This window comes from Cololabis saira, chromosome 22 (genome assembly GCF_033807715.1).
Source record: "Cololabis saira isolate AMF1-May2022 chromosome 22, fColSai1.1, whole genome shotgun sequence".
NCBI classification, from domain to species: domain Eukaryota; kingdom Metazoa; phylum Chordata; class Actinopteri; order Beloniformes; family Belonidae; genus Cololabis; species Cololabis saira.
Genome location: NC_084608.1, coordinates 11,596,660 through 11,622,235, shown reverse-complemented (window position 1 = coordinate 11,622,235; position 25,576 = coordinate 11,596,660). Strand labels below are relative to the sequence as shown.

At 41.1% G+C, this 25,576-nt stretch overlaps 1 protein-coding gene and 1 pseudogene across 1 annotated transcript in view; one reads left to right on the top strand and one right to left on the bottom strand.

The window, feature by feature from the left end:
* The window catches only part of LOC133423719 (B-cell receptor CD22-like), a 39,347-nt gene extending 19,542 nt beyond the window's left edge, over nt 1–19,805 (top strand). The window contains exons 5-9 of the mRNA XM_061714035.1: nt 13,047–13,352; nt 13,427–13,687; nt 13,792–13,867; nt 13,996–14,053; nt 19,507–19,805. Of these exons, the coding sequence (XP_061570019.1) occupies nt 13,047–13,352; nt 13,427–13,687; nt 13,792–13,867; nt 13,996–14,053; nt 19,507–19,794 (989 nt within the window). The 3' untranslated portion in view covers nt 19,795–19,805. The remainder of the gene's footprint in view (nt 1–13,046; nt 13,353–13,426; nt 13,688–13,791; nt 13,868–13,995; nt 14,054–19,506) is intronic.
* LOC133423759 (U6 spliceosomal RNA) lies at nt 955–1,025 on the bottom strand (annotated as a pseudogene).
* Nucleotides 19,806–25,576: the final 5,771 nt, after the last annotated feature.

Genomic DNA, 25,576 nt, shown 5'->3' with positions numbered 1-25,576 from the left:
GTGCTGGCAGCCCGAGGCTGATGCTCAGACCGAGGACTCTGTGGTGAGAGCTGCCGTTGGTGGCGAGTCTGGCAGACTGGAAGGACATGAAAAGACAAAAAAAAAACATGAGGTTTTGTATATAAATGTATAGTTTTTTATCATTTGTATATATATATACAGTATATATATATATATATATATATAAAATAATATATGTATATAATTTGTTTTTATTTTGTATATAAATGTATATATTTGTTTATCATGTGTGTATTATTTTTCTTTTTGTATGAATAAATGTGGCTTGTTTTTCTTTAAAACTTTGAATCTTTGTCTCATTCCTTGTTAAATTATAGATGAATATAGTTTGATTATCCACTTGAAATGATTGTTAATTACATGACTGGAACAGATGAGATCCCATTGAAAAAAAAAACCTCAGGGAAAACCTTTAATTGTTCTTGTTATAAATGACATAAATAACAAGAAGAAATGGAGTAAGCAGCCAAAACAGGATCTGGTTTATTTATATATACTATTTATTTTTGCAGCTTTACTTTACAGATTCTTGGCAGGTACGTCGTCTGGTTGTTCTCCGGGCCCACGTATCTGAAAGAGAAACACATTTAATATAATAATATTAATAAAATAATGAATATGGTTTTAAATATAAACCATGTTATGGTTTTATCTATCTTTATCCTTGGGGCAGGCAGGGCACACTGTTGTGCATGTTTTGGTTATTTCCCTTCATAATCACACATTTTATTAATTAATTAAGAAAAATTAATTGTTTCAATTTAATCTAATTGTCATCTGTTGATGACAAAGTTGGGAACCGCTGATCTGTTTTATCCACCGTTTGTTGTTGTGGTGATTTTTTTCGTCCAGCAGATGGCGACATTTCACCCAATCGGGGGCGTCTCCCCCGCTGCCCCCCGCCGCCCCCCACAGAGAAGAACGGGCAGGGTCCCTCGCGCAGGGGCCATGCTAATCTTCTCTGTATCGTTCCAATTTTAGTATATGTGATACCGTAGTAACACAACAGAGAGGTGTCTGTGAGCCGTATTTAGCTACCCCGGGGGTCCCACCTTGGGGTCACATGGCTGCCTCACCGGAGGGCAGAAATGGGCTCTGATGGGAGAAAAACAACTCAAAAACAACTCAAAAACAAGTATTACAACTTCATTGCACAGATATATACATTAAACAACTCATCCATTTCCCAATGTGACAAGATCTGGTTCTGATCCGTCACATTTAGCCTCAGCTCGGGAGAGAGAGCAGGCTCTCAGTCGTGAGTGGGGGGCTGCAGAGACAAAGGCGGGCTGATGTGGCGTCCCTCCCCCCCCACAGTGACCCGAGGGCGGCGGGTACCAGTAAACGGTGAATAAAACCTGCTCGGGGACTGAGAACTCCACTACAACATAAACCAGAAGGCTAATCTGGATTCCTCCGGGCCTGGAGATACTCGTGTCCTGCTCGGATCACAACTCTGGCTGTTTGTTGCACTGCAGAACACATCTGGATCTGGACTGAACATGAAGACGCTCTGGGGTTCTTCAGTTCTGCCCTGAGCCTCTGTATTTAAATCAAGTGCATGTGAGTGAAGAAATGTTTTTTTTTCTCTGCTTTAACTTTTGTCTTAAACTGAAATAAAAAGGAAGACGTTTTTTGTCGTTGATGTAATGTCACTTGCCTGCCGCTTGATGGCGCCGCCTGACCGCTCTCCCGCAGCCTGCCGCCGGAGCCCGGAGCCTGGAAGGGAGAGGAATCCAGTTCATAGGTTTTAATCCAAATGAATGGGTACACTAATGTGGCAGCTGCTTTTCTGCGTTGTGTTGTGTTGTTGGAAGTGAAACATTGGGGTTGAACATCTATGGGACTTTAAGCTTCAGAATAAAGAAAAAACATATAGGCGTCACACACACCGAGCCACACTGCAACTCTCCACCGCTCTACAAAAAAAAAAAAAAAAATTCACATAACCCCAATAAAACGTCACGTTACATTTAGAATAATACAATGATTACACAGCCATAGCCAGCAGAGCACGACCTCCAGACATAACATGGATAGGAGGGAAACAGATTAAAAAAAAACCCCCAGCTCAGATAGCATAAAGCTGAGTTAAGCAACTCTCCATGAACAACTCAATTTAAGATTCAATTACAAGTTACTAATCACTGGAGTCTTGACCAACAGCTTCATTAGCACATTACACTTTTTTATCTATCAACATATTGAGTTTGTGAACAGAAAAAAATATGAAATAAATAAGACGAGGGAGAGAGCGCGTCATAAAACGACTCACCTGTTCAGAGCACACACTGCTCTCTGACGCCGGGTGGTGCAACGCCAAAACAACACCCCAGGGAAACAAAGGGGGTACCATTGAGAATCCCCATAGGAAGTTTTCTTTTTTCCTTTTACATGAGGAAAAAATAATTTTGGGCAAGTTCACAACACAAAAGAGACATTTTTAGGGAAAATGAATAAATAAAACACAATAACAAATTTTGACTCGGTTACACTAAGATCTAGTTTGGATGTTTTTCTCAGCAGAAATTCGGGCTCTGATTGGTCGACAAAACTTGAAACAAATTCGGGCTCTGATTGGTGGACTCAAGCTTGATTCTCAAACTTGAAACAACCCGGGCCTGTGATTGGCTGGTGGAACTTGGAACAAAACTTGGAACAAAACTTGGAACAATGAAACAGAGAAGAAGGGTCTGGATCCCCATTAGGGGACCCTGGAGTTTTAGCTACCGCTTTGGCGACCACTAATCTTCGTGGGGTCCATAAACTACATCAAATATTACATAAATGATAACATTTAAGACATAAATACATACAGTCATACATTCCTAGCATAACTACACTTATAATAAAAAAACAATAACAACAACAATAATACACATACACGTACACACACACACACACACACACACACACACACACACACACACACACACACACACACACACACACACACACACAAACACACACACACACACACACACACACACACACACACACACACACACACACACACACACACACACACACACACACACACACACACACACACACACGTACATCAGCTATATATGCATGATATCATAATATAACACTATAATTATACTAATACACTATAATAGCACTAATAATACCATACATTAATAATATATTTTCAGTCACTACTATCATTTTTTTTTATCCTCAGTTATGTACACATGAAACACTAGATGTCAGCATCGCATCATCACTGTACATTAAAATACACATATCAGAATGAGAGTTGAGCATTATTTAAGCATTATTTATTCAACAGGAAGAGATAACTTAAAACTGACATGTGTAGGTGTCTTTCTAGGTGTCTGGCTCAGACAGATGGGGCTGGAGACCCCCACTCATAGAAAAACAAGAACTCCTCCTTTTGGGGGATAAAAGACTGTAGTGCTGAGTGTGCGTTTCTCTCCTACCTCTGTGGTTTCAAATAGGAAAATAGTGTGCATGATATAATAAAGTTTGAATTGTCCCTTGATGGTTTTCTCTGTTTTTTCTTATGGTGCCCCAGATTAAAGAACTTCAGGTCTTTCACCATCAACACCACCTGTAGTCTGTCTGTGTGGAAGTCCAGTATCCAGTAACGGGTGGGTGTTGGTACTCATGGGTCGGCCGGTTTGGCTGTTAGCTTCAACAGCCTGATAAAGGCGGGACTGTAATCCAGGAACAGAGCCCATGCGTCGGTGTTCTTACTGTCCGGGTGTTGGAAGGTGAAGTGAAGTGCTGCAGCCATTGCGTCGTCCACTGATCTGTTGGTGCGGTGGGCCAACTTGTAGGGGTCCACTGTGTCAGGAGCCATGGAGTTGATGTGCGTTGAAAAAGTTTCTCTGTGCTGTTGGTCTCTGGAGGAGGTTTAATGAAAATGTCTGTCAACAGTTCCAGTGCTTGTAAGAAGGTGGATTTTATGTCCATCGAATTAAGCTGTCACTGTTTTTGACAACTTACTGCCACAAGGAGTCTCAGAGAGCGTCGGAGAGAGTTGGAGAGTGTGAGTGTTTGAGCTCAGAAACTTGTAGTTCCGTTTTCTGTACAGGCCTAGTGCATTTCTAAAAATGTAGCATCCATTCCACAAAATAAATAAAGCTAAAATGTATTTTATCATTTAATTTGCCTGTTTTGAGGACTTTTCTTTCTGTGTTAAAGTGTTTTGCTGTGATTGTGGTTAAATTGTGGTTAAAAAGCTGTCAGCTTTTCAGCAAAACCTTTGCTCCCCTTCAGTTTTGATCCTAATTCTATTATTTTATTATTCAAATGATTTATTTAGAGAAGCATTGTGAGAGTCTGTGTGACATCATGGAACGCATATTGGATAATCAGTAAACCACGCTGTGGTCATCAAAGGAAACTTTTGTTTTCCTTAAACTAAAAGTCTTTTAAAGTATTCCTTAAAAGTAAATTTCTTTATAAATTTGGTGCTTGCAAATGTCTAACTTTTCTATGAACACATTTGTCAGTATGTGAATCATTTAAAAACTTGATGTGCACTTTTGGCAATCTCAGTGGGGAAAGTAGGCTTTTCTTCACACGCAACACAACGTTCTACCGGAGTTTATGCTCTTAAAAATACTTTTACTGGGGGTATACTAGATACTGACCCTTGATGAGAATGGTGTATGTCAGGTTATGGACACTCAAAACTGCAACTTTATTTTAATTAACATTTATAGAATCATCTATCTCCAGTCCAGGAGTTCCCGGCCCCCCCTGGGCCCTGTAGACGGCCTGGGCAGGCCAAAGTACCCCAGAGGACCTGAGGTCTCTGTGGGTCCCCCTGGGGGTCTGGGTCCACCTGGGGCACCTGGGGGGTCCGTGTCCCAGGCCGGGGTCCAGTCCAGGAGGTCCCGGCCCCTCCTGGGCCCTGTAGACGGCTTGGGCAGGCCCAAGTACCCCCGGGGACCTAGGGTCTCTGTGGGTCCCCCTTGGGATCTGGGTCCCCCTGGGGCACCTGAAAATTTTCTAAGTCCCACTGGGGTACCACATCCACGGAAAAATTTCAGAAATGTTTCTAAGTGTTGAACATTTTCTAAGTCCCACTGGGGTACCACATCCACGGAAAAATTTCAGAAATGTTTCTAAGTGTTGAAAATTTTCTAAGTCCCACTGGGGTACGCCATGCACGGAAAAATTTCAGAAATTTTTCTAAGTGTTGAAAATGTTCTAATTGTCTTCATGTACCAGGACGACGGAAACATTTCAGAAATGTTTCTAAGTGTTGAACATTTTCTAAGTCCCACTGGGGTACCACGTCCACGGAAAAATTTCAGAAATGTTTCTAAGTGTTGAACATTTTCTAAGTCCTACTGGGGTACCACATCCACGGAAACATTTCTAAGTGTTGAACATTAGTGCAACAGGGACGCACTTTTACCCTCATACATGTCTAAAAGGAAGGAGACGATAGGGAGAAAAACACGTGTTGCAGCTACGACAACAGCTAGCAAAGAGGCTGCCATGTCCGCCCGGGAGGAAGATGCTGAACGGCAATACAGCTCAGCCGAAATAATGACGGCTATAAACGAGGGAAACAAAGCGATAGCCAGCAAGATTGAGGACTTAAACTCAACACTAGTAAGCTTGTAACAGAAAACTACATTTATTGAGAAGAAACAAGAAGACCTGGAAGGCGGTCTCAACAGGCTTGACGGGGACGTGGATAACCTGTCCAGGCGCCTCGCTCAGACGGAGCAAACTGTGCAGGATTTGAGAGCAAAGGTGGATGATATGGAAAACCGCTCTAGGAGATGCAACCTCCGTTTGACAGGATTGCCAGAAGGATGTGAAGGAAGCTCCCCCACCAAATTTGTAGAGAAACTACTGCAAAACATCCTGGGAGCTGACAGCTTCCCAAACGGAGTGGAGCTGCAGCGCGCACACAGGTCCGTCGCGCCGAGGCCAAAGCCGGGACAACCTCCGCGGGCGGTGATCATGCAGTTCCTCCGGTACCAGGATAAAGAGCGAGCCTTGACGGTGGCGAGACAGCTGGGCACGCTGCGACACGAAAACAACATCATCCGACTCTACCCGGATTACTCTTTTGAGCTTCAGCAGAAACGGCGGAGATTTGACGACATGAAGAAAATCCTGCCATTCCGCTGTAATGTCCTTAATGGCGAATTGAGCCTCAGCCTGTGCAAACCATGCGCTCGCGTTTTGTTCCCAAAATTCGGGCAACTTCAGTGAAGCAGACATGTTCAGTAGTAATCCCCGGAAACGTCCGAGAGAAAAACGGGGTCACCAATGTAGGAGTGCGGTTGATGTAGGCAGAGAAACGACGGAGATTAATTCCTCTTTGGAGAGCACTCCATTTAATTCAATTAACACAGTGAGTAACCAAAAACCACAATCAGAAAACTGTCGCGCAGGTAAAGACGTCAGCACCTCTGAGGTGTGTCTCTACTCTTAAAGTAGCACGTATAATTAAAGGAAAGAATATACCTAGTAAAAGGAAACAACAAGGCATTGTAACATGGGCGAGGTTGCCGTGAATTATAACTCTGAGAATTAACAATTGTCCTGTGTGTGTATATCCACCACACTAAAATCATTTCAGCAGCTGAAAGACTCCCATAAAATACCAGCCACACATTTCTACAGATATCTCCAACTACGTCATTTTATACGATCACAGCTGGGAGGGACCTTGGAAAAACCACAGCTTTCTCAATTGGAATCACTGCTAACCCAAGGAATTAATAGCAAACATATTTCAAGGACTTACAACCTTTTAATGACAAATAATAAAGCTAACACTAATCTGATCAAAGAGAAATGGGAGAAAGATCTTGGAACTCAAATAGATGACGATCACTGGTCCTCACTGCTAGCAAATGCACAAAAAAGATTCATTAACACAAGGTACAAAATCTGTAATTTTAAAACTATTCATAGAGTATATTACACTCCTGAAAAAATTAGCCGTTTCAAAGGCAACGCATCTCCACACTGCAACAGGTGTAAAACTGAGATTGGGAATCTCCTACATGACCTGGACGTGTCCACAGCTAGAACAATGGTGGAGGGACATTGAACATACACTCAAGAAAGTCCTAAAAATGGAACTTAAATTGTCACCCTCTATGGTCCTCCTCGGTGATTACTCAGGTCGCCGGTTCAACTCAGTATACACAGCTGATTTCTTTGGGCTGGCCATGACGGCAGCAAAAAAGTGTGTTCTGTCGAAATGGATAGCTGAGGAACCCCCTAATCACTCTCACTGGGTGAATGAACTTAACTACTGTATGCCATTAGAAAAGATCACTTATAATGTAAGAGGTAACCCACAGAGATTCTTACAAAAATGGCAAGACTGGATTAACTTCCTAGAAACATGATTGGGTAAAGTTGTACTGTATCACCTCCTTGTTTTTTTTATTTTATTATTATTATTTATTTATTTATTATTATGTCCCTTTTTTATTTTTATTTTTATTTTTTTTACTTATGAATATCCGGGTACAGGTACACGGGTGTTAGTGCGAGTGCCTGTGTAGCTGAGCTTATGTGTATGCATGCAGATCTAGGCTATATGTATATGAACGCGTGTATGCCGGGACTTGTACATACATATATAATTATATGCTTAATTTTATCATTATCCTCATATATTACTATATTTTGTTTTATGTTTATTCTCTGTGCTGTCCTGTAATGTTAAAAGTTCAATAAAAAAAATATACCAAAAAAAAAGAAAAGAAAAGGAGTATAGACGATAATTGATCATGGACAGTTTTGTTATCATTGGGAATGGTCCCTTCTATGCAACTTATTCAGTAAGAACATTTTAGAATACCATTTAAGGTTACCATAAAATACACATAAAACATAATGGAAAATCAAAGTGGCATGAAATGTAATAAATTGTTAATAATATGTGTAACATAGTTGAATAGGTTGTAGTTATCCCGCTAAATGCATCAGGCTTCATGTTAGCGGGGAATTGTGGGAAATCCTCAGTGTGCTATATAAAAAACAGCAACAGTTCATGGTAAATAGATACTACATGTATTTTACATTTTCTGTATTTCATATCTTAGACATTTGATTTATTTCACTTTAATGTAACTGTATCAAATCCACTATACGATCAATATATGTAAAGCAATCAGAACACTGTATAGTATACTAGTACTAGTAGTGCTGGAGGATTCCCATGAGACAGAGCATGTGCTTTGGTCCACACATATCTGAGTTAATGTGCACTGCTGTACCCCTTTTCTGTTCAATGTTGCAGAATAAACACCCTTTGAGCTGTTACCACCACATGAGTTCCAGAGTGTGATTAATGCAGAGAAGACATACATCGGTCACATATGTTTTATTTTGTTTTTATATACAAAATTGTTTTAATGATATACAATAGTAAAATGTACTGTTCATATTATTGATATTTTGGGTGCACTTACATTCATTCTCAATGAGCCGGTAACATCACTAAAACTGGATATCTACTTGCACTATTCTGCAGAGTTTAGTTTTATATTATATTTCATGGAAGAACTTTGATTTGTTTTACCTTTTTAAGTAAATGGGTATGCAGAAATTCAAAAATATTTAAAGTCTGTGCTATGTTCAAGAACTTTGTCACTTTATTACAGAAACAGAATTTTTTTTAGGTAAAGACACAAAAATACATTTGAATATATTGGTTATCGCTTTTACCTTTATCCAGTAAATAAATGAACTGTATGTGTGTGTGTGTGTGTGTGTGTGTGTGTGTGTGTGTGTGTAAAACAACCCATCAAAAGTCATCAAAAGTATGTGAATACTTTAAATTGAGTCCCAAACATGTTTTGGAGTTGATACCAGACCCAAATTAGGGTATGCATCAGCTCCTACATTTGATGTTTTCTGGTCATAACTATGTTTACCGGCATGAAAAATGTTTTCTTTTTTTTTTTTTTTTATCGGTTAGCAGAAGCTAAAGTGCCACCAGTAGGCTACAACATTCCTTCCGAAAACAATTTTTTTTTTATTTCCATCCACCATAAAAAGGTTCCTTTTATGATTAGACTTTTTTATGAAATAAAAATATCAAATTTAGTGTGAAACAGTGCCCCCTTTCATCCAAATATGTAATTTTTTAACACATTTGGATAACATGCAATGAAGTGCAAAGCACAGTGTTTTGCATTGCTCCGAATTTAAAAAAAATCTTTTGTAATTTTTTACAGGAGAGATTTTTATTGGACTGTGGAACATGTAAACGGGTTGGCCTTTTTATTTTGTATAATTTTATTTTATATTTTTTAAGGATTTTTTATACTTATTTGATACATTATGGTTTTTATTAATCGAACAACAGAAAAATAATCGTTAGAATAATCATCCAATTACTCCTTAGATTAGTGGACTAATCGATAAAATAATCACCCAATTGTTTTAAAAATAATCATTTACCCCCAGCACTAATGTATGTATGCATGCATGCATGTATGTACTGTATGTATGTACAGTATATGTACTGTATGTATGTGTGCGTATGTACTGTATGTATGCATGTATGTGTGTATGTGTATGTGTGTGTGTGTGTGTGTGTGTGTGTGTGTGTGTGTGTGTGTGTGTGTGTGTGTGTGTGTGTGTGTGTGTGTGTGTATGTGTGTGTATATGTATGTGTGTACAGTATATGAACTGTATGTATGTGTGCGTATGTACTGTATGTATGCATGTATGTGTGTATGTGTATGTGTGTGTGTGTGTGTGTGTGTGTGTGTGTGTATGTGTGCATATATGTATGTGTGTATGTACAGTATATGAACTGTATGTATGTGTGCGTATGTACTGTATGTATGTATGCATGTATGTGTGTATGTGTATGTGTGTGTGTGTGTGTGTGTGTGTGTATGTGTGTGTGTGTGTGTGTGTGTGTGTGTGTGTGTGTGTGTGTGTGTGTGTGTGTGTGTGTGTGTGTGTGTGTGTGTGTGTGTGTGTCAGTGCTTTGTTCCTGTGTCTTAATATTTCTGAACTCGACCATTTCCTTCTTCACATCCTCCATTTGCTGCTTGTGCTCACATGTGGGTCTGTGTGGTAAGAGCCGAGAGTTTTATCGATTTAACTAACTGACTTTTAGCTCAGATGGTAAAATTATATGATTTTGTGGCTTTTTATGTACTGTATATAGTAGTAAGTATACCGATGAATACATCCTGGTATTTGTTGGGTTTCATTTTTGAGAAGTCTGTCTTGACAAAATGTTCTCAACAACGTGAACTTAAATGTTTGTTTGTTTTTACATTCAATATTAAATTGTACATTAAAATACATTGTAGTACGAGTGCACTATACGTGAATTTTAAAGTAAAATGAAGGGTCCCGAGATTAGATATAAAAAATTGTAATAAATAACTTTAGTGCTTGTACAACCAGGTGACGGTTTGATGGCAGGTCTGTTTGTGAGCGTGGTTATAGCAGCGGTCTTCCGTCTCTCTGGTGAGTTGTTTGTTTTCTTTTAAGAGAAATAATTAATGAGTTAAACTGTGAATCATTAAGTCAATAGAAGTGAATGTTTTCATCTGTTTTCTTGTGAGCTTCACTTGTGAAACAGTGTTCAGGATATCTGGCTCATTGACGACATCTGAATATTTAATAAGTTTGAATAAGTTTTGTTGTGTGTCATATTACATAGGTGTTCAACCATCATGAAAATGTAGTTAAATGTCTGTTAATATATATAATCCACAGTTGCTTCATAAAATTTGAGGTTTTTAGGATCTTTAGGGTGTAAAAGTTTTCCCAATAAATATTAACTTTTAGATTTCTGCATTTGTATAATAAACACACTGAAGTTATCTGTAAGCTAAACAAACACTTCCACACAATCTTTTGGACATTCTGTGAAGTATAACACTTTACTGCCTCATTATTTTATATAAAAAATGAATCTAACAAATTAATAAATGACTGGGTTAGACTATTTTTCCAATTAGTTAAAATATGTTTTCCATCTTCTAAATATTATTATTTTACAGGTGTTTGGGCGGCTTGTTCTGTACCAGTAAATCTCTTCATTACTGCACCAAAGAAGATAGAAGCACTGGAAGGATCTTGTTTACAAATCTCATGTATCTACAGTACTGGAGATAGAGGATATGCTACATTTGACAAAACCAGACAGATATTTGGAGTTTGGATTAAAAATAACGTTGATTTTCAAACACATCCAGATAATGTGATTTTCAACAGTAGTAAACAAAATAACATCTACCCCATAAATATTACTGGAGACCTGAGAGAGAACAACTGCACCAGTTTGTTCTCTAATTTGAAGAAAAGTCACACAGACACGTACTTCTTCAGGATCGAGAACAGACCCTTCAAAGTAACAGCTGCTTGTGATGGTGTTCATATAACAGTTAAAGGTGAGAAATGTTGTTCATCTGAATTTTTTTGATTAAGGGTTGGGTTTCTTTCTTTCTTGGTCTTTTTCATTACCCCGTCTATCACGTGTATGGTGAGGACCCAAAAGCAGTATCAGGCAGATGAGACATCAGTCGGTAATGACCTTTATTATTCACTGCAGTCTTTAACAGTTTATACAGTGGCAGGGTGAAAAGTCTTGGCTCACAGTGATCTCCTGCCAGATCAGAGAAGGAGTTAGCCTGGTGTCGCTGGCTGAAGGCAAAGCCAACAACTGGTGGATCACCTACCTGGCAGACAGGTCCAGTGGTGAGCTGTGTAGAACAGAGAGCAGGTGTGTAACCAGGAGGGAATAAGTAATTGACTAAGTTTACATGCAGTCAAAATTCGGGTTATTACTAATATTCCGGTTACTGAAACATTCAGAATATTCCGTTTACATGCGTGAGCAAACAGGGTTATCCCTGTATACATGGTAATTAATCATTACGGGATATCTGGATCAAACCAGCGACGCACGGAGAACATCATGACGCAATAAGCGTCATTTCCGCTTCCTCTTCCTGTATCCAAATTCAAAACAAATGCTGCTTCGCGCAACTTTTCGCTCTCCTTCTCGTAAATCTGGCTATCCCGGTACTTTCTACCGTCTACAAATGCCAAAATTTTAATATCCTTCATTACATTTATGAAGTGATTAGTCTCCTCCTCACTTCAAAAGTGTGGCGTGGTCTTGCGTTTCTCCGTGTTTATAAGAACTTCCTGGACTAAAAAGACAGGATTCCTTGTGAATAGAGCATGCGCAGAAAACAAATTCATGTTCTGTTTGATCGGGATATTCCGTTTGGCGTTTATATGACCGAATATTCGGGTTTTAAAAGGAGTAACCCAGGGGTCATATTCGGGTTTTTAAAAACCCGAATATGAGCAAATTCGGGTTATTCAAAGGGGTTATTGGTGTTTACATGGCCGTGCAAATTCAGGTTATTGTCAATATTCGGGTTTTAAAAGAGTTATTGAGTGCATGTAAACCCAGTGACTGCGTTTACATGCACTCAATAACCCTTTTAAAACCCGAATATTAGCAATAACCCAAATTTTGACTGCATGTAAACGTAGTCAGTGTAACTCGTGGTTGAAGACAGAAGGCTGAGGTCATATCCAGGGCAGAGATGAGGCAGGAAGGTTGGGTATCGGCAACAAGTGATCAGTCCAGAGAAAACCGCTGGAAAGTCAGGTATTACACAATAACAATGTGGCACTGAAGCAGAGACAGGAGCAGGCCTAAATGCAGCCAGGGCTGTCACCGGTGTGGAGAGTTGGCCTGATGAGGAGGCGAGGCTCACAGGTAGAGTGGCGCAGAGACAGGAGATGAGCAGACTGTGAAACCGTCATGCTGCTAAAGTTTTCCAGAGAAAGTTATTTTGACAGCCTAAAAAAGGGGGATTTGCTTTTGTTTTATTGTCAAACATTCTCATAATGGGACGCCATCTGCACAAAATGACTTTCATCAGTTCAGTACAATGACGGATGATCGGAAACAGTGATTTATTATTTTTTTGTCTTTAAATAAATTATAATTAAAATTCATGTTTTGCATCATGTTTATTCATATAAAATATGTATTTGATGTGAAAACACAGATTCTCCTTGGAGCCCCACCATGACCATCTCAGGTGATCTGAAGGAGAATGAGCGTGTCAATATAACCTGCTCAGCTGTCACTCCCTGTCCACACTCCCCTCCTGAACTCACCTGGAATCTCCAACAAGACTCTCACACACAAACAGAGAAAAACAAAGATGGAACCTTGAAAACTAAAATCCAGGAGATCATCACTCTGTCAGACACACATGATGGATACAACATCAGCTGTTCTGCCAGATATCCTGTGAATGGAGGAAAACCTTTCAAGACATCACAGACAGTAAAGACTCTCAGTGTGTCATGTGAGTGATCCTGTTAACACACCAGAGTTGAGCTGTTTCTAATCAGTAAAGTGAATGTGTCACATGTTCCTCAGATGCTCCTAAGAACACCTCAGCATCCATCAGTCCAGCAGGTTTGGTGTCAGCAGGTAGCTGGGTGAACCTGACCTGCTCCAGCAGAGCCAATCCTCCCGTCAGCAGCTTCACCTGGTTCAAGAAAAGAGAACATGGAGACATGAGAGTAGCTGAAGGAGACTTTTACAGCCTGAATGTAACAGATGGAGGAGTTTATTACTGTGTGGCCAAGAATAGTGTGGGGAATCAGACATCACCAGACATCCATCTAAATGTTGACGGTAAATAGTTAACTCTTGTAGTGCCTTTAATAATTTACACGTTGAGCCCCTGAAATATTCTTTTTAAACAGGATTTGATTGTTTTATTTTTGTCCATAATTGAGGTCTTCCCGGTGGATTTCTACTCTGGCAGATTCTTCGATACATCATTGGGTTCATCTTCCTGGTTGGATGTGTTTGGTGAGAATCACAAATAAAATCATGTAGCAGGATCTCTGTTTTTATATGATGTTCATCATTTAATCAGTCTGCGTTTTAGACAGATGTTGATTTAAATTGTGATTTCTCATTGGTTGTTTATTTTACAGTGTTGTGATCTGGTCGAGGAGGACAAAGGACACAAATTCAACTATGCAGCAGCTTCAGGTGAGAACATATTAAACTTTAATGAACTCAAGTTTAGGTTGATGTTTTACACTCTGAAACAGATGTAGCGTGTTTAAATTGATGCACGTCACTACAAAATGGAAAAGAAAAGAAAAACAAATCTAATACAATATTGTCTCAGAGCACAGTTGTGGTTAAAGATGTTTTGCAATCAAAATGTATTTATAAACAGACTAAATGGATTTTTTGGGTATATACTGATAGTAGTATTATTGAATAGTAAATAAAATTCCGTTTCAACTACTTACAAAATATTATGACTTGTTGTATGAACCCAGCTCCTTGAAGGGGGCTGGACCCTCCACTACTCTGGAGTTACCCATGGTGAGAGGCGGCGTGCTGGTGTGCGCTTGTTTATAGCCCCCCAGCTCACTCGCAATGTGTTGGAGTTCACCCCGGTGAACGAAAGGGTAGCTTCCCTGCGCCTTCGGGTCGGGAAAAGGTCTCTCACTGTTGTTTGTGCCTACGGGCTGAACAGCAGTAAGGAGTTCCCGGTCTTCTTGTAGTCCCTGGGAGGAGTACTTGACAGTGCTCCAACTGGGGACTCCATTGTTCTACTAGGGGACTTCAACGCTCACGTGGGCAATGACAGTGATACCTGGAGAGGCGGAACGGCTTCCCTGATCTGAGCCCGGGCGGTGCTCATTTATTGGACTTCAGTCAAAGTTTGTCCATAACGAACACCATGTTTAAGCATAAGGGTGTCCTTCAGAGCATGTGGCACCGGGACACCCTAGGCTGGAGGTCAATGATCGACTTTGTTGTCGTTTTATCTGATCTTTGGCTGTGTGTCTTGGACACTTGGTGAAGACAGGGGCTGAGCTGTCAACTGATCACCACCTGGTGGCGAGTTGGATGCGCTGGCGGAGGAGGAAGTTGGACAGACCGGCATGTGAGGGTCTGTTGGGAACTGCTGGCTGAGTCCTCTGTCAGGGAAATCATCAACTCTCATCTCAGAGAGAGCTTCTCTCAGATCCGGGAGGCGGGGGACATTGAGTCCGAGTGGACCATGTTCTCTGCTTCCATTGTCGACGCAGCAGCTCGAAGTTGTGGACGCAAAGTCTCTGGTGACTGTCGTGGTGGCAATCCTAGAACCCGGTGGTGGACACCGGAAGAAAAGGATGCCGTCAGGCTTAAGAAGGAGTCCTATATTGGCCTGTGAGACTCCTGACGCAGTAGATAGGTACCAGCAAGCCAAGCAAGCCGCAGCTCGGGCAGTACTAGAGGCCAAAACTCAGGGTCTGGGAGGAGTTCGGTGAGGCCATGGAGGAATACTTACGGTCAACCTTGAAGAAATTCTGGAAAACCGTCTGGCGCCTGAGAAAGGGGAAGTAGTACACTGCCAGCACCGTTTACGGTGTGGGTGAGGAGCTGTTGATCTCGACTGGGAACATCGTTGGATAGTGGAAGGAATACTTCGAGGATCTCCTCGATCTGACTGACATGCCTTCCATTGAGGAGGCAGAGACTGTGGACTCTGGGATGTACTCGTCCTTCACTCGTCCTCTCAAGTCTCTGGATGTCGAAGGGCTGTCTTGGTTGACACGCCTCTGCAACATCACATGGAAGAAGGGGACAGTGGCACTCGAGTGGATGGTATCCCTCTTTTTAAAAAGGGGGACCAGAAAAAGTATTCCAACTATAGGGGGATCACACTTCTTAGCCTCCCTGGGAAAGTCTACGTCAGGGTACTGGAGAGGAGAATATGGCCAATAGTCGAACCTCGGATTCAGGAGGAACAAGGTGGTTTTCGTCCCGGCCATGGAACACTGGACCAGCTCTACACCCTCCGCAGGGTGGTTGAGTGTTCATGGGAATTTGCCCAACCAGTCCAGATATGCTTTGTGGATCTGGAGAAGGCATTTGACCATGTCCCTCGTGCCATTCTGTGGGGGGTGCTCAGTGAGTCCAAGACTCTCTATTAAGGGCAATTCGGCCTCTGTATGATCTGAGCAGGAGTTTGGTTCTGTCAGGGTTTGACACTTCCCCCCAGTTTGTGACTTTCAGTTTCTGTCTTGCCCCGCCTGTGTCCCATCTGCCCTGATTGTGTCTGCACCTGTGTCTCGTCATGTCTCGTTATCCCTTCAGTATATCTTGTCTTGTCATTCCTTGGTTCCCTGTCGGTCCGTACTGGTTCTTCCTCCATGTCTCCTCGTCGTTTTTCCTGTTCCTGGTTTTTGTGTTAATTCTGCTCTGCAGCGCTTTGTTTTGCCTTTTTGAGAATAAACCCCTTTTTGTTGCAACTCCTGGCTCCTGTTCTCCTGCACTTGGGTCCTTAGCAAACCTAACCACAACAGGTTCGCATTGCCGGCAGTAGGTCAGACTTGTTCCCAGTGCATGTTGGACTCCGACAGGGCTGCCCTTTGTCACCGGTACTGTTCATAATTTTTATGGACAGGATTTCTAGGCGTAGCCAGGGACCGGAGGGGATCCGGTTTGAGAACAGCACGATTTCATCTCCTTTTTGCAGATGATGTTGTCCTGTTGGCTTCATCGGACCGGGACCTTCAGCATGTGCTGGGGCGGTTTGAGGCCGAGTGCGACGCGGCAGGGATGAGAATCAGCACCTCCAAAACCGAGGCCATGGTTCTCCATCGGAAAATTTGGCGTGCCTTCTCCAAATGGGTGGAGAAGTCCTGCCTCAGGTGGAGTTCAAGTCTCTTAGGGTGTTGTTCACGAGAGAGGGAAAGATGGAGCGTGAGATTGACACACAGATTGGTGCAGCATCTGCAGTTATTCAGTTGTTGTACTGGACCGTCGTGGTGAAGAAAGAGCTGAGCCGAAAGGCGAAGCTCTCGATTTACCGGTCAATCTACGCACCTACCCTCACCTATGGTCATGAACTTTGGTAATGACTGAAAGGATAAGGTCGCGGATACAAGCGGCCGAGATGAGTTTCCTCCGCAGGGTGGCTGGACGCTCCCTTAGAGATAGGGTGAGGAGTTTGGTCACCCGGGAGGAGCTCGGAGTCGAGCCGCTGCTCCTTCACATTGAGAGGAGTCAGCTGAGGTGGCTTGGGCATCTGTACCGGATGCCTCCTGGACGCCCCCCTAGGGAGGTGTTCCAGGCATGTCCCTCCTCCCTAGGGAGGTGTTCCAGGCATGTCCCTCCTCCCTAGGGAGGTGTTCCAGGCATGTCCCTCCGGGAGGAGACCCTGTGGAAGACCCAGGACACGCTGGAGAGACTATGTCTCTCGGCTGGGACGTCTCAGACTTTCCTTGGAAGAGCTGGAGGAAGTGTCTGGGGTGATGGGAGTCTGGGCATCTCTGCTCAGACTGCTGCACCCGCGACCCGGTTACAGATGAGTGGGAGAAGATGGATGGAAGAATGGATGAATGGATAAAATTCACTTTCAACTACTTACAAAATGTTATGGCTTTTCTTAGAAAAAACAAAATAGATAAACATCCATTAACGGATACCTGAACAATCTCCTAACTCGATGCAGGAGAGCAGACAGGAGCTGGATACGGTGTATTCACAAGTTCAAGTGTCTGGACCAGTGAACTGATGGTGGTCCAGAAGATCTCTACGCTTAAGTGAAGAAAGACTGATTTCTGACGTTTCTTTCTTCTTCTTTTTTTTGACTGTTTCAATTGATTCAATTAATTATTTTTCCTGTTGGAGCTAAAATTAGAATAGACCAAATTTTTTTAAATCGATATTAACATATCAATTAATATTAGTTAACTGGTAATACAACATGCAATCCAGTACATTTGTTTATTACTCTTGGAATATTGAGTACTGTAGGTCCTTTCACAAAGACATAACTGCTTCAACCAGACTAACAGCAGGTGATATTTAGTTTTCATCCCATTATTTCTTCGTCTTCGGTTTGTTTCTTAACATTTTTTTCTTCTCTGCAGTAAAATGATGCATCACAGGTGGTTACTGGGCTGCTGACTGATACCTGTGTTTTCACTGAATGATTGATAACAGTTTGAATTAGTTCTTAGTTGCATTTAAAAAAGCACTTCCTGGAACAAAATGATGAACATCACCATTATTTTAACAGCATGTTTCAGATGGAGGAACAGTTGTTGATGACAGACTGACCTCTAGATGTAAATGTTTTCTACTGATAAAACAATTATGGAAGACTGAGTTTTAGATTCTTCAAGGCTGGTAAAGTTCTGAAGCTGACAACAACTCACAGACAGAGTGGTGGTTGTTTCAGACCTCCGAGTGGTAACCAACAGTTGTGCGGCTTCTGCAGTGTGTTCTTAACTTACATGTTTGATGATGGAAAACAGTTTATTTGTACTATAATAACGTGAGAGGATTTTTTCTTTGCATGTTCAAAAACTTTATGGTTGCTTATCTGTACTGAATAATAAACTTGATAAAAAAAACAGAGTATTTTTTCACTTTCCAGGTTTTGTATTTGAGTTGTAGACAGTATTTTGAGTGTTCATATATATTTAACACCTAAAGTCGATATCATTATTTATCTAACTCAAAGTTCAACTCTGAAGACGTTTGTTCATCATTAGTCACAATCAGTAAAAGGTTTCTAATTCATCACCAACGACTCTAAAAGCAACTACAGACCAAGAAAACAGTGACTGGATCCAAAACGTGAAGGTAAGTGTCAAAGGGGTGGTTCTTAATAAGTTCGTTCTTCGAGGGTGAGCAGCGCTTAGTAACCCACAAACAAAGCAGGGGTGCAGCAACAAACATTTATTGCGCAAAGACGGTTATAAAATCAGGGGTGGGGAAAATGTCACTAAAAATGGGAGAACTGTTCTTAAAATGGCCAATCCATAAAAGGTTAAAAGATGAACAGTCTCAGTCATAAGTTATAAGTTAAGAGTTTGCATGTTATAGATATTCGTCTACAACAGCTCAACAACCAAGATACACTCCCAGCAAAGTCTAACCTGAAAAACTTGTATCATCTATTTCAAAGAGGCTGTAAGCTGATCTCACACGGCTGCCGGGGTGTAATTTATCATTTGCACATCAGAAACATGCAAATCTCTAAAAAGAGACGTTTTTTTTTTTAAATCTTTGTTTCTTTATCTAGAGAAGTTCTCTAAACATGAACTCCACCTCAGACGACACTTGTGAAGCGTGTCACATTTAAGAGTTCAAGAGTAGGATTACTAGAAGCCTTAGATGAGAAATTAACCGGCTAAAATCCTGCTAAGGATCCAGAGTCTATTGTTGCATGACCTGGGTGTCAACAACCAGAAATCAGGGATAAAACCCCCGTGACCTGTTTTGTTTACAACACCATTTTGGCAGGAAAGAGAACCGCTCCTGCACGTCGAAAGTCCAGGCGTAATCATGAACTTCAGCGCGTCCGAGTTTTCTGTGCATTTAAACGCAGAAAGAACTATGTTTCTAAACTTGAAAGACTCAATATGTCATGGTTTCTCAGTTTGGAATATGTTTTTACATGATCACTCACTCTCCTGTCATTTCAGATCCTGCCACCCTCAGGCCATCTACTCATTCCCCTCACCTGTGCTTCCCCGCCCATCTCCACACCTGGTTTCCATGGTCATCAGTTCCCCTTTATATACCGGCCCACTTCCACATGCCCTCTGCCAGATTGTCTAGTGTTCATGTCTAGCTTTCCAGCGTTCCTTAGTCTGTCTGTTTCTGCCTGCCTGCTACTTTGCCTGATTCACGGTTTTTGGATTTTTGCCTGCTCCCTTTGGATTTGTCTGCCTGTCTGCCCGGTTTTTGTCTCCTGCCTACGTTTGATCTGATTAAAGCCTTTTTGGACTCTGATACTCTGTTTGGTGTTGTGCTTTTGGGTTCTCTGTCTTTTTGAGCCGGGACACAATATTACTGACCCTTACAAAGCAAGAGTACTTTTTAAAAGCATCAAAACCGCAACGGAGCTGCCAGACCTCCAATATCCCGACATCTACCACTACCTCATCGACTTTCCTTCGTCCTATTCGGAGGGGGGGTTCTCTTAAACATTACAAAAACCTGGAGGGGTGTAAATGGATGTTATGTCTGGATTTGTGAACAACGTTCAGCTTTGGACTATAAAGAGCAGCTTTGGCGCTAAATAAAGGCATAACAGCAACAGTCAGCTGATGTCATCAGCATGTTCATTCGAATCAAATTTTACGTGGATTTTCACCAGATAAATGAGACTGTTTACCGTGTAAATGAACGTTTTATTGCACCACCTCATGGATTCATTTCATACATCTATGATAAACAGTTGAAGGTTCTTTTATTTATTTTTTAGGTGAGTCATTCTCAAAGACGTAATATTCTCAGTTGAAGGCGTGGATGGTCAGAGGGGATGGTGTTGTGCTTGGAGCCCACTGCAACCTCAGCTGGGTTTGGTGAGAGCTTCTCTCATGTGTCGGATGAATCCGTTTATCTCGCCTCTCTGGACAATTAAGAATCTGATAAGAAGTTGTATCTGTTCTGCTTTTTCTAATATCCTGGCATCCCGGTGTACAACAGCTATTGGGCATCATTACCACCGTTTACCGGCGCAGAAACGACCTTCTCACCCGCTTCAGCTTTACGGCCAAAATGGCGTTGTTTACATTCTAGAGCGGTGCATGCTGGGGATTCTGACGTCACTGTCTGGAGGAAACCATGCACGCACACAGAAAGGCCCATGCTGGGATTTGAATGGAGAACTTGGAGCTGTGAAGCTACAGTTTTGGTGGGCGGCTCTCATGTTACTGTCCTTGAGTCAAAAGCTAAAAAAACTCCTTTTACGCCAATAACCTTATTTTCCGTATCAAATTTGCAGTTCCTTACATCTTTGTGAAGGCATGTTGGAGAAATAAAACATGTTCTTCTCAAAACCTGATCAAATATGTCTTGTACAGAGAAATGGAGCTTCTGCAACCGACATTTGTGAATTAACCTGCATGGCGAGTCCCTGATGGTCAGTCTGTTAAGTCGATAAGTAAGATTTCATGTTGATGGTCTATTTTACAGCATTCACATGTTAAAGATGTGAAGTTGAAATGTCCAACTCAGCAATCAAGTATGTTTTATAATATTAAATATTGATATGCAGCCATGCTCAATGCGTGATGATGGAGGGTCAGACAGAGAGAGGCAGGGGAGCCTCTGATGAGCTCACATGTCTGAATTCAAGACTGAAATAAGAGCAGACGAAACGAAAAAAGACACTATGTGTTATAATTATTATGTACACCAGTCCCCAAACCTCTAAACAGAACTTCTGCAAACAGGAACTACACTTAGTACTTTTGGTCATTTTAATTATACTGCCCCCTTTTTGTGCATTAACAGAAAAACCCCCCAACATTTTAGCATCTGTGGTCGTGAATATTAAATGTTTCCGTACGTCAGAACAGTTTCTTTTCCTCATTTATGTGACTTGCCACATGCAGCATCCATTCATCAGACATATTTGTGGATATTAAAGATCAAAGAGTCTTTGTGATCTTCCTCAGTTACAGATCATAGCGTATTTCATAAGAATTACAGGATCATCTGGCTTGTTGTATATGTTGGATGAGCACCCCAATAAAATTAAAAAATAAATAAATAAAAAGACTTATTAAACAGGTTCACTCATGTAGAACTGAGCACAAATTATGACATTTTTGCACATTGCAGTCTCTGGAATGCTGAGACGCTTCTTCGTGACTTGAAGTGAGAAGTAAAAGATACATTTCATATAAGTTCCTCTTTAAAAACAGATGTGGCTGAAGAGTTACTTGTTTTAAAAACTGCCTTTGCTGTTCACTGGTCTGATTCATGAAAGGTCATGAAACGATCAACGTGTCTGAAATACATGGAACTTGTCCACATGTCCACATTGCGCACACATTTCCACTGCAGGTCTTAGATTGTATCACTGTTGCCTCACGGCAAGAAGGTTCCTGGTCTCAGGCCGGCAGGAGACTTTTTAGAGTTTGCATGTGCTTGTGTGGGTTCCCTCCAAAAACATGCAAGTTAGGTTGATTGAAGACTCTAAATTGCCTGTAGGTGTGTGGTTGTTTGTCTATATAGACAAAGATAGATAGAGTGGTGACCTGTCCAGGGTGAACCCCTGGAATGAGCTGGGATAGACAGCAGAACCCCATGACAGGATTAAGATGGATGGATAGAATGGAAATCTTGTTCCTGAAGACTTTAATTATTATTATTATTAACAAGTGGTTTGTAGTAGAATGTGATACACTGTAAAGTGTTTCCTAAAGTGTTTTTTCAGCTACTGGATGCCCTAAACTTCCTTCGGGATTAATAAAGTATCTATCTATCTATCTATCTATCTATCTATCTATCTATCTATCTATCTATCTATCTATCTATCTATCTATCTATCTATCTATCTATCTATCTATCTATCTATCTATCTATCTATCTATCTATCTATCTATCTATCTATCTATCTATCTATCTATCTATCATCTACCCACCCTCTTCTGTTTTACAGATCTTGTGTTATTATTTTTACTTCAGAATCTTATAAGTCTTGAGATTAGGTTTATTGAGGAAACATTTGGTATGCAGCTCTAGACATGACACTTACCATTCAAGTTAAATGCCATATGGGACTTGGTTAACACCCACTGGTGGTTGCTGTCTCATCGTTGATCGCTCTGACGGACGACCAACTGAACGATGGTGAACATGCAGCAGCCCTGAATCCTGGCTTCTGCCCCCCATAGGGGGAGACGTGCTGCCCACCAAGTTCTTACGTGACGATCTCATAGATTTGGTGCTGGATGAGATCCATCTCATCTACAAACGGTAAGGATGGTCCTCAGACCAAGTGGGCCTTCAGCTGTTCCATGTTTTCTTCATTTGTGGATCACTGTGTTTCGCTGACAAAGTCTTACTAATAACTAGCTTTGTATCCTTTTGCACACGGATGGGATGTCACAGTTTGTTGATCATCTGTTCTTGAATTTCCTCAGATCAGGGCATGATGCATTGCTTCTTTAAACCTTTTAGCCTCCTTCATGTTGTCAGACTGGTTCTGTTTTAGTCATTTCTTGAATCCACAGATCCGGCAGTAATCAGCCCTGGCCGTGGCCGGTTATTGAACTCGGCTTGAAATTGTTTTTTTTTCCCTCCATAAATCTAGAAGGCAAGGCAAGGCAAAATCATTTGTATAGCACAATTCATATACTAGGCAATTCAAAGTATTTTACAAAAGCATAAAATTACATTAAAATCATAAATAGAAAAAACATTTCAAAGAAAAAGAAAGAAAGAAAAAAAAGCATTAGAAGAAAATAAAATACCAATTTGCTTTAAAATCATTAAAAGGACATAAAGTGCAAAAGATTCAAATTTAACGTGTATTATCATAAGCACAGGAGAAGAGAAGGGTTATTAACCTGGATTTAAAGATGTTCACAGTTGGGGCTGATTTAAGTTCAGCTGGTAGCTTATTCCAGTTGTGTGCAGCATAACAGCTAAAAGCTGTTTCACCATGTTGGTTTGAACTCTGGGCTCCGCTATCTGACCTGAGTCAGTAGATCTCAGAGCCCTGGGTTTATATTCTACTAACATGTCATTCATATATTCTGGACCTAAACCAGTGATTTGTAGACCAGTAGCAGAATATGTTCTACAGCTGACTGGGAGCCAGTGTGTGTAAAGACTTTAGAACTGGAGTCATGTGCTTGGATCTCTTAGTTCTGGTTAAAACTGGAGCTGCAGCGTTCTGGATGAGCTGCAGTTGTTAATGCTTTTTTGGGGGAGATCAATCAGCAGACCACTACGGTAGTCAAGTCTACTGGAGATGAAAGCATGAATCAACTTCTCCTGGTCTGTTTGGGACATGAAACCCTTCACTCTGCACATGTTTTTAAGCTGATAGAAGGCTGTTTTGGTGATTGATTTGATATGACTGCTGAAGGTCAGATCGGAGTCTATCAGCACGCCAACGTTTTAGGAGAGAGTGAGCCGACATGTTTACTGACAGCAATCCTCTGCTCTTTATTTCCAAAAACAATTATCTCAGTTTTATCCTGATTTAATTGAAGGAAATCCTGGTTCATCCAATTTCTTACTTGCTTTAAACAGTGACACAATGACTGGGGGACAAATACCTTTTTCATAGTACTGTAGTCGTCCTCTCCATTAGGTCTCATTTTCCTGCGGTGTCCGTGTCGCCCAAGCTAAGATAAGTATTGATCTTCGTTGAGGTGAGAGCAGTCTCAGCAGGTTACTTTTGAAGGCTTACTTTTACACATTTTTGTTTATAACTTATCGTCTTTAATCATTTTAAGGCATGACCCCTCCGTTCTGTTGTATATTTTCTCTCAGCCCAAACTCCCACTTGTTCCACGATCAAGAAATGAAGGAAGATGTTCCTGTGGCAGAGTGGAGGAGCTGCAGCCACTCAGGCTGACAGGACACAGGTGTGGCCCGTCAACCTCTCCACCCTGCCAGCCTTGATAAGGCGGGGCTGGACAGCAGCAAGGGGTTCAGACTGAAGCTGGAGCTGTGTGAAGGTGCTTGTGCACGTGTGTCCTGGGAGGGCCGTGCCGCCCATAGGGCAGGTTAGGCAAATGCTAGGGGCGCCAGCATGCCAGGGGGCGCCATGCAAACAGCTGTTTTTTTTTTTTTTCTTTTTAATAAACTTTTGAAAAATTTGAAATGAATAAGACAACAGTACATATATAGCCAAAAGTCTTTGGCTATATACAAATCGTTTTTGTAATCGTTTTTGTAATTTTAATTTCTGCCTGGCTGCATCCTTCTTCCTCTCTGGCAGCCACAATTCATTTTGCTGCGGTCCCTCACCTCAACTCACTCGCGTGCGGCGCCCCCTCCCCCACCCACTACGGCGTAGCTCTGCGTTGCTGTAACGCAGAACCATAAATCAGCAGGAAATATGTTTTGATGTGGATGGAAATATGTTTTGTTGTGGTTTTCTGCCCACCCCTGGATGAAACCATCATTGGTAAGCTGTCATAATATTAATTATTTCTGATAACATTGTCATGACGCTGATTGTGTTAAATACATGTCGTTGCACATTGTAAACTGTTGTTGTGTAGGTTGAACACACGTGTCTGAATTGATCTACTCAGCCAATCCGACATCTATGGCTAAAATGAAAATTTAGCCTTAAAAATAAAAATATCCCCACGATAAGTCATAATTATGAGATAGAAAGTCAAAATTATGAGATAGAATGTCATAATTATGAGATAGAAAGTCATAATTATGAGATATAAAGTCATAATTATGAGATAGAAAATCGAAATTATGAGATAGAAAGTCGAAATTATGAGATAGAAAGTCATAATTATGAGATAAAAAGTTGAAATTATGACTTTTTATGTCATAATTATGACTTACCATGGGGATATTTTTATTTTTAAGGCTAAGATTTCATCTTATTTTTTTCTTTTACTGGCAGAAATTAGCTTCCATAGACATCACTGGATGTCATTAGATTTTTATCTCCAGTTTGATACTTATATTTTAAAGTCTGCATTAGGGTTATAGTTAGGTTTGACATAATGACTGGTAAATCCATGGCGCTGAAACCTCATTTGAATAGTTCTGACC